This window comes from Propithecus coquereli, unplaced genomic scaffold (genome assembly GCF_000956105.1).
Source record: "Propithecus coquereli isolate 6110/MARCELLA unplaced genomic scaffold, Pcoq_1.0 Scaffold17, whole genome shotgun sequence".
NCBI lineage: Eukaryota > Metazoa > Chordata > Mammalia > Primates > Indriidae > Propithecus > Propithecus coquereli.
In genome coordinates, this window is record NW_012141635.1 from 5,826,301 (window position 1) to 5,836,919 (window position 10,619).

The 10,619-nt window shown below is 32.5% G+C and overlaps 1 protein-coding gene across 1 annotated transcript in view; it reads right to left on the minus strand.

The window, feature by feature from the left end:
• Positions 1 to 3,411: 3,411 nt before the first annotated feature.
• Positions 3,412 to 10,619, minus strand: part of SS18 (synovial sarcoma translocation, chromosome 18) — an 84,923-nt gene continuing 77,715 nt past the window's right edge. Inside the window, exon 11 of the mRNA XM_012641752.1 lies at positions 3,412 to 3,460. Within this exon, the coding sequence (XP_012497206.1) occupies positions 3,412 to 3,460 (49 nt within the window). The remainder of the gene's footprint in view (positions 3,461 to 10,619) is intronic.

Below are 10,619 nucleotides of genomic sequence, written 5' to 3' on the forward strand. Positions count from 1 at the left end.
AAATTCTGAGATAACATTTAAAAAAATCTACTAGAACTGCAAAAACTAACAAGTCTAAAAAATGTGTTGGCAAGGATATGCCTTTCAGGGTGACACTGTTTTACATGTCCATAGCCTTAAACCTAACATTAGAAATTTACTGTATAGAAATACCCCAACAGCATACGAAAAGCCCTATAAGATAATTTATGAAAGCTTTGTTTTTGCAACAGTAAAAAATTAGAGGCAACAAAGGAACAAGAAGCACTAAACATATTTCTAAGTTTAAAAAAACAAAGTTGCAAAATAGTGTAGAGTATGATTCCATTTTTGTTTTAAAAAATCCAAATAATATATGTTGGCTTATGCATGTAAAATTAAGATGCAAGAAATGTACCAAACCTTTAATAATTGTTACTTTTAAGGGATGAAATTATGAAAAATGTTCACTTTTGGTATAATGTATTTCTGTTAATCTCTTATTTAACAAGAATGACTTTTGTAAATGAAAGGAAAGCAGTGATTTATAAGTACAGATTCTGAGATGGCTTCTAATTCAACATTAACACTGAAAATACAAAAGTTCAGGAGTAGGAAGAATCTTTAAGGTTCAAGGTATTTTTTTAACGTACTTATCTTTTAGAGATCCTTACTGAAATAGAGATTAAATAACATAGTGTTTGCCTCGATTTGTGGATCAGTGTGTGGACAAAGACTGACCATGAGTTGCTAAGCAGATAAACTGGGTTACTGGTACATGGGGGCTAACTAAACCCATTTTTCCACTTTGGTGTGTATGTTTAAAAATTGCATTAAAATAATTTAAAAACAAAAACAACATGCCACCTGAATAATGCTACAGAATAATACTAACATATTCTCAAATAATGAAGCTAGCATACTTAAATATTTTGAAATGTTTATTAATAATCACCCTGCTCTTTTCTTAGTAATATTTTGCTTCTGGAATTTTATGGGATAGTATGTTATTTATGCATTAAAATAACATTTTGATAAAACAAAAACTTCAGTTGTAGAACATACAGTCTGTATGGAAATGTCAAATTTAGTAGAAAGCTCCTGGTAAAGTTATTCCTCTTACTAGGTATCAAAGGAGTAAGGTAATTTTTGTCACCACCAATTAAAAACTTTTACGAAATAGGACTGTTATAAAACAATTAAACCTTGCAAATGCACTAGTCTCCAGGAAGAAAGTCCTGGAGGAAATTCTGCTTATTAAAATTGCAATTTTAGTTTCCATTAAAAGGAGAATAAGACAACAGAAGATGGGTTGGCAAGACAAATTATTTCTTAATGTCAGTTGAGCTTATTTCAAATGAGATAACGTATCTACACCAGGTTGGGTACGGTACAATTTTGTCTCCTCAACTCATTTATCTAATTCAGTCATCTTGATTACAGCCTCATGGACTTCATTTTCAGAGAAAGAGTTCTGTAACAAACAGCCTACACAACATGCTGATTACTGAACAGTTAATTCTAATTAACTTGGGCATGGCAAGAGAATTTTGATAAAGTCCTAGAATACAAATATAGTCTGTTTATACTGGACTAACTTATATAAAAACCCACAGCATAGTCTCCAGACAAAACAAGACAGCCAAAAAGATCTAATTTAAAGAAACAAATGAGAAAATTAAAATCACAAATAATTTATTCTTCCGTTAGAGCTGATACAGTTTTAAATAGCAACAAAGTACACAGTGGTGGAAAATTGGCACAGAACCTATAAGCATTTCAATCACAATAAGGCTGTCCACGCTTTATCTGTCTAAACTTGATGTCCATTTTCTACTGACAAAGTCGAAAAAAAAAAACCTATTCTGACCTTGAAACACACACACACACACACACACACACACACACACACTCTCTCTCTCTCTCTCTCTCTCTCTCTCTCTCTCTCATACAGAGAGACACACTGAAATTCCTCCTTTTGATTATAGTATGTTCTGCTTGTTCAAATTTATGGCACCCCTTCTGTTTTGTTTCCAGTTAGAAGTGGGAAAAAGGAATTCAATTATAAAGAATTTATCTTATTCCCTGGGCATAGGCAACTGTGATGAAAATAGTAACTTACCTTTGGGCTAGATGTTTTCAGATTATGCTTAAATAACTGTGGTAAGAAAATTTTCAATGCATGCTTTCCTGCCCAATGCAATATCCCTGAATTTAGCTAAAATAATCAGGCACAGGACAACCTCAAATAATGATTAAACATGCTATGCTAACAAACAATGTGATCTAGAATGTAACCTCTGTGCTTTTATAACAGACAGAATAAACCTCATCAATAAGCATTTACCTAAACATCTGTGTGTTATATTAACCAATATAAAAAAAAGGATAAACATAAAAGTGTCCCTTTATAAATGGCATTATTTCCAGTTAAGAAAGTTGAAACAAAGGTTTGTAAAGTCTCCTGAACTATTTTGTTTATATAACCAATTATCCTTCTAATGTTAAAAAATAAAATTACTGGATCAATGTTGACTCTTCTTTGATACCATTTATAAAATGCTTTGATATTACTTACTAAGTTCCCTGATTATTCAAACAAGGTAAAATTAATACTTTCATTTTCAGTTATTGCTATTTTAAGAGAGGATTACCACTTCACTTATGTGAAACCGTTACCAAAGATTCTTCAGACCCAACATAAAGTAATTCTTATTGCCTCACATTTTAAAACGTATTATAAATGATCTTTATAAAAAGGTTTTAATCCACAAAACTGGAAGGCTTTTTAAAAATGTCTTTTTACTCAAAACTGTATCACAGTGCCCTTGATTATCTAATAGATAAAAGGGATTTGAATTTCCTCTATAAGAACAGAATAGTGGACATACGGTGTGCTTTGTCTTCTCTCACCTTTATCTTTATGGTACACCATTTTGAGACCAAAACAATCAAGCATCTACCATGCTCCCGTCCACATTAACAGAGGATTTCTGATTCTGTCCAGTGTGCACGCAGTGTACCGCCTTGCATATTCACATGAAATAAACATAATATACAAAATATTGTTGCTGTAAAAAGTGTACATTTCCCTCTTCCCCTTACAAAAAAATCTGTGGAAAAGTATTAAATTCCCTTAACCTTCATAAACATACAAAGCTGTTCACACCTTTCAGTCTGTAACAGTCCATTTGAAACATAGTTCTGAAATCATTGCAAATTGGTTATGTCATTGCATTTTCTGTCCAATGTTGCCATCTAGAGTAGAAATGTGAAATCAAGAGTATTTTTGAGCTACTAAAGCCTTTTACAACTAAACCACAAAGGCTGCTTATTGATGAAACAGCCACTTATCCACAAGGTTTTTCCAAAAACTAGACGGAATGGAAGGATCTCTTCACAGGGAGGTGTCCACAGTGCTGAGGTGACAATATGGCTGCTAATAGATATTGGCTATTGGAATGTAAGTACTTTTTCACTGCTGGTAATTTCCATACTGTCCCTAAAAGACAAATTAAAAATATAATTAGATAATAGTTTGACCATAATAGTTTGGCGCAGAAAATTACAAACAAATCATTTTAAACATTATCATACCACAAAAGTACCTGCACTTGTAACAAACAAAAATTTTTATACATTTAGGTAAAAAGTATCACTGTGTAATTTCTTCTGATATTATATCCAATTGCAAATGGATTTCATACTCCAAAACATGCTAGGGATTAGCAAGTGAGCCTAGAATAATAATATCTGTCACATAGTGGGAACTGAAATGTTTGGTGAATTTTGCTGAACTGAATTGAGTGATAAATTCTAGTTCTAAACTCTGATGTGGTATACATATGAGTACAAATAATATGCTAATGTGACAACTTTGTGAGTATTTAGCTTATTATAATTACTATTATGAATTAACATCAAGGGTACTTGAAATAAGTGGCAAGTGAAAATGTACAGGTAACTGGGAGATGAAAGGTAAAGACCCTTCTATCTACAATAAAAAATTTGAGCACTTTCCTAAGGTTAACAAAGTGTCTGCAAAGGTATTCAGATAGATAAAAGGATATAAAATCAAGGAAAATTTGTTTTGTTTCCATTGTTTTTAGTAAGTTAGACTTGTAGACCTATAGGCTGACAGGATGAGAGAGAAAAAGAGAATACAGATACAAAAGACATGATGAAGTAGCAAAACTCTATGAGGGAGGCATATAATGTCCAGTAGACATCTGTTAAGGTTAGCTTTTGGAGACGAAGAGAAGGAACTTCCTTTCCTTTAAAACAGAAGAAGAAAGGTAGAAAAAAAGAAGAATATAGAAAATGGACATTTCGTTAAAAATTTCTTAAATGGGTTTAAAATAGATTCATAAAAGTACCTATTTTTGAAAACCAGTATTCACTGGAAGCATATAATTAGTTAATTGTTTCCTTTAGCTAAATTTCCCCCTCCCAGTCATATTAATATGACTCGAAAAAATATTCTAGTTGAAATGCTTCTGTACCATAAGAAACAGTAGGCTAAGAATTTATATTTCCACAGAATTCGATGTAGTAATAATCTGTTGAATGTCACCACATACATAATGGAATAATGAATTAAATAGGGTGTTTTACATTAATATACTTTACACAGTTATAGTCAGCCAAATTTAAAGTCAATGCTCATCTTGAAGTATTTATGGGTAAAATGTATCACATCTAAGATTTGCTTTAAAATACTGTGAAAAGAAAAAAATAGTGTGGCTGGGTAGATAAAACAACATTGGCAAAATGTTGATAAACTGATGAAGCGGGGTGATGGATACACAGGTGTTCATTATACTATGCTCTCTTTTTTGTATTTATTTAAAGATTTCCAGTATAAAAAGTTTAAAATAAGAAAGAAAATTAATGCTTACATACTGCAGCTTACTATTCCATTGTAAGATTATCTAAATAATTATAGCTGAGTTTAAGTGCTTTTCTATTTGAGTCTTTTCTATTTTGAGTCTCTTTGAGACTCAGTTTATTTACCCATAAGGTGGGGGAGTAATATCTACATCTCTGTATTACAATTTCCCTTCTGTTAACGGCTACATTAATTCACACATTTGTTTGTTATGACACTTAAATAAGAGAGGACATGAGAGAGGCTTTTTAGAATTATAAATCGGTCAGTCTCAATGCTGGAGGGAAATGCTCCCCCAGTGAATGTATAAAATTAGATGCAAACAATGAAAGTGAGTTGCCAATATAAATGAAGTAAAAGCAGAAGAGAGGTTAAGAACCACTGTGCCACAGAAATACAAGCTATAATTTATCTACTATATTATGAACTACTTGAGCACAGGGACCAGGTCTTATCCAGCCTTATGCCCTAAGTATTAAAGAGTACCTGACACATAAGAAGACTTCTTCATTAATGCATATACGAAATAAATTACAGCCAAACAATTATAAATATTTATGGAACAAATGATGATCATCATAAATTTGAAAACCAAAGAAGACTCAGAAATAAAGTATAATTACAGAATAGAATGTAAGTTCTCTAAGATTTAGAAAGGAAAAGGTTAACACAGGCAAAAATAATTAGAAAAATAGTTCAGAAAACATTGAGAGCCTTGAGAAAATACTAAGATTTGAATAACAGAGAAAAAAGGGGACAATTCAAATAGAAAGAACAGCTAAAGCAAAGGCATGGAGGAAAAAATAAATATAGAATGCTTAGGGAAGTGGGAAGAAAGAAAGAATATACAATATGAGGAGTAGAAGTTAATAATTATTTTGTAAGACAGAGCTTGAAGTAACAGAATAAGCAGCTAATATTAACAATAGTTAATTCTTAATATATCTCAATAACTAAGACATTACCATGTATCAGACACTGATGAATGTTTTGTGCCCACCCATGTATAACTTATACAGTAAATATTATCTTCATTTTATAGATGAAGAAATTGAGGCAGAGTTTAAGTAACTTGACCCCACACTTGATCACACTGCTAGGACCAAACTACATCACAATCAAGCCTAAAAAAGTATACTGTGTATCTGCAACCATAAGCAAATTCCATGGTAGTATGAGGGGATAAAAGTTTGGGTTTTGAAGCCAGAAACCAATTTCTAGTACTAACTTCACCACTTAACAGTTTCTTGTCCTTGGACAAGTTGCCTTACCTCCCTTGAGTCTCAATTTTCTCATCTGACAAGTAAGGGTAATTATAATCCCTATCTCAAAAAGTTATTCAAGAAGAAAAACATGAAAATGCTTTGCAAACTACTCAAGAACTCATTAATACTATCAGTGGCAACGTAGTATAGTGAACGAAGCACAGGCTCTCATCACTCAGGACTTGTCACCTAGCTCCACCACTTCCTAGCTCTGTCATCTTTAGTAAATTATTCTAAAACTCTAAGCCTCAGCTTCTCTTTGCTTCTTCAATTTCTTTTAATTATAAAATTCCTCTGACTAGAGTGTAAAGAATTAATGGGAAAGAAACAAGAAGACAGTATGGAAGATCCTGCTATGATGAAGACAGGCGAAGACAATGGTCTGAACTAAGATAAGGCAGGAGGTTAGAAAGAAATGGATGGATTCCAAGAGCTTTTCAGGAAGGAGGAGCTACAAGATTTGTCATTTATTATAAGGGAGGGAAGGAAGAGAGGGGAGATAAATATAAAGTGGGTATTTGGCATTCTGGCTTGGTTCTAGTAACCCTCTGTTTTGATAAAGAATATAGAAAGGAGAAATAAGTTTGGGTAGAAAAAATTACGAATTCTTTTTTTTTATGTTGAATTAATATACCTATGATACATCTAAGTGGAGATGCCCAGTAGGCATCTGTTTTTCAGATGAGATTCAGATGAATTTCAGTGAGATTCAGACTAGACATAGAGATCTGGGAGTCAACAGCAAGGTAAACTGAAACCATATGAATCGATGAGATTGCCTAGGGAGAGGCAGAGTGTAGTGAATGAGAAAAGTTCCTAAGATAGAAACCTGAGCAATACCAACCATTTCTAAATTTCTTTCCTTCATTCCATTTATCTAATCAGTTAAAAGTCTTAACATTACTCCTTCACAATATATTTTTTAGAGGTTTCCTTCTCTCTCTATTTTTGTAATCGCCATTCAAATCCAGGAAGTAATTGCCTTATTTTTCATTTACTTATACTTCATTTATTCAACAATATTTACTAACAATGTGCTATGTTCTATTAGGTGATGGAGACTAAACAATAATAAAAACAAAGCGATGCCTTTAAAGAGCTTACATTCTAGGGGAAGTGGAGTATGACAATAAACAATAATTAAATAATCTGTCAAATGGAGATAAAGCATGAAAATTAAAGCATGTTTCTGGTCAAGATGAATTTACCCTGCTGCCTGCAACAACCAAAAAACTACACAAAACATATGAAGCCATCATATTCAGGACATAGGACAGAGCCAACAAAGGACAACATTCTCTGAGACGTGGAAAACAAATGAGGTGAGCCATCTGATTACCACAGCTTACTACCTTGAGAGTTACAAGGCTATACTACACTGAGGGAAACTGAGGCTGAGCCTGGCAGATACTCTGAATTAAAGAGATAAAGCTTAGAGTAGGAAGGGGGAAAGGCAGCTAGAATTAATAGGACAGAGTACCAGAAAAAAAAGATCTGCATAGAGAGAGAACTGTGGGGATCTCACGTATTCACTCCCCTCACATATTCAGCATAGTAATGATATGCAAATATGGATGAGGAAAATACTCAAGGCTGAGGAAAGAAACACACAAAAGGATTAGGGGAAACAATACTTGGTGGTATATGAACAGAATTATTGCTTACTCTCACCAGAGTGAAAAGCCTTATAATTTAAAGGGCATTAGGCAGAGTACTGAAAAACTCTTAACTTAATAGTGGAGAATATTTAGCTCAGGACTAAATGCTATTCTTAGTCCTGTCTAAAAAATCTTTTAAAAGCAATTCAAAAAGATCAAACTGTTTCTAATTTATTAAACTGCATCCCCAAACAAAGCTTAATAATATTCCTAGAAACACAAATATGTCCATCACCCAACAAAGTAAAATTCACAATGTCTGGAATCCAATCAAAGATTATCACACATACAAAGGAGAAAAACATGACCTAACAGGAGGAAAAAAAAAAAAAATCAATTGATCGAAACTGACCCCAAAATGACACAGATGTAAGAATTAGCAGAAAAGAAAATTAAAAGTTATATCTGTATTCCGTATGTTCACAAAATTTAAGAAGAGACATGGAGGATATAAAAGACCCAAACTAAACTTCTACAGATGGAAGTTACAACATCTGAAATGAAGTTCAACAAACCCCAAGCATAAGAAACATGAAAAAATCTATACCAAGGCATGCTGTAATCAAATTGCTCAAAACCATTTGAGCAAGGGAAAGTTTTTCTCAATTGAACAATCTGATAAAGGGAAATCTTAAAAGCAGCCAGAGAATAAACATACACTACCAATGAACAAAGATAAGAATGATAGCAAATTTCTCCTTGGAAATGATGAAAGGAAGAAGACAGTATAGTGACATCTTTAAAGTACTGAAAGGAAAAAAAAAACTGTCAACCCAGAATTCTGTACCCAGAGAAAATATCTTTTAAAAATGAAGGTGAAATAAACATATTTTCAGACATACAAAGCTGAAAGAATTTATCACCATAAAACCTGCATTTCAAGAAATGTTAAAGTCCTTCAGGCAAAGGAAAATGATACCAGGTGGAAATATGGATCTACACATAAGGAATAAAGGGTAACAGAAACAGTAACTACGTGGGTACGTGTATTTCTTTACCTTATTATTTAAGCTAGGTGTAGAGGCTCAACCTGTAGTCCCAGCTACTAGGGGCCTGAGGGAGGACTACCATTCGAGCCTAGGCTGTGGTGAGCTATGTTTGTGCCACTGTACTCTATCTAGCCTGGGTGACAGAGAACTCCCATGTCTTAAAAAAAATTTCCCCCCCTTTTTAAATATCTTTAAAGGATAACTGATTTTTTAAACACAAATAAATCCCATATACTGTGGAGTTTATAACATATAAAGAAGTAAAATTTATAACAATAACACAAAGGTGGAGAAGAAAGAAATCAAAGTAGACTATTTTAAGGTTTTATACATAAAGTGGTATAATATCACTTGAAGGCACTGATACATATTACATGCATGAACCTTGAAAACAGTAAGTGAAAGAAAACAAAAATCAGTCACAAACCACCACATATTGTATAATTCCATTTATCTTAAATGTACAGAATAGGCAAATCCATAGAGATAGCAAATTCCAACTATATGCTGCCTATATGAAATATAATTTAAACATAAAAACAAAAAAGTAAAAGGATGAAAAAACATACTATTCTAATACTAATCCAAAGAAAGGTGATACGGCTATATTAATATCAGACAGAATAGATTTCAGAGCAAAGAATATTACCAGGGATAAAGAAAGTTATTTCATAAAGGTAAAGGAGTAAAGTCATCAAAAAAACTTCAAAATCCTAAAAACATATGCACCTTAAATATGTAACACCAAAATATATGAAGCAAAAATGGACAGAACTACAAGGAGAAACAGACAAATGCACAATTATAGTCAGAGATTTAATACCCCTTTCTCGATAACAAAAGAAGAGGTAGAAAAATCAGCTGAGACCTAGAAGACTTGAACAATATTACAAACCAACTTGATCTAATTGACATTTATAGAATATCCTCATAGATCATATTCTGGGCCATAAAACAAGTCTCAATAAATGCAAAAGAATTCCAGTTTTACCAAGTATGTTCTATTACAATGATAAAGTTAAATTAGACATCAATAATAGAAAGATATCTGGAAAAATCTCCAAATATTTGAAAACTACATACTTCTAAATAGCTCATGGGTCAAAAAAGAAATCAAAAGCTCAATCACAATGTATTTTGAACTGACTGAAAATAAGAACAGAACCTGATGCAGCTTCAGAATGCTTAGAAGAAAATAAAGACCTATATTAGAAAGAACAATATTAAAAAAATGGGACTACAGCTCCCACCTTAAGAAATGGGAAAAAGAAGAGCAAATGAAACCCAAGGAAGCAGAATAAATTAAATAATAAAGTTCTGGGAAGAAATCAAAAAACAGAAAAGCAAATGGGCAAAAAGAAATCAATAAAATCAAAAGTAACTTTTTAAGACAATCAATAGATTAAACCAGCCAGATTAATGAGAGAAAAGAGAGAAGACGTACATTACCAATATCTGCAATGAGAGGTAATATTGCTACAGATTCTAGAGATATTAAAAGGATAATAAAGAAATTATTCAACAATATAAATGAAATAGACAAATCCCCTGAAAAATACAAACAACATTTACTCAAGAAAAAACTGATAACCTGAAAACCCCTACATTTAATAAACTAAATTTGTCATTAAAAAATTTCTCATAAAAAAATCCCAAGCCCAGATGGCTTTATTGGTCAATTGTACCAAATATTTTAGAAATAATACTAATTTTATGCAAATCCTTCCGGAAAAGTGAAGGGGGGGATTGTTCTCAACTTACTCCATGAGGCCAGTATTGTTTCGATAACCAAATCAGACAAAGACATTATAAGAAAAGAAAACTAGAGTCCAATATTCCTCATGAGACTACATATGCTCCT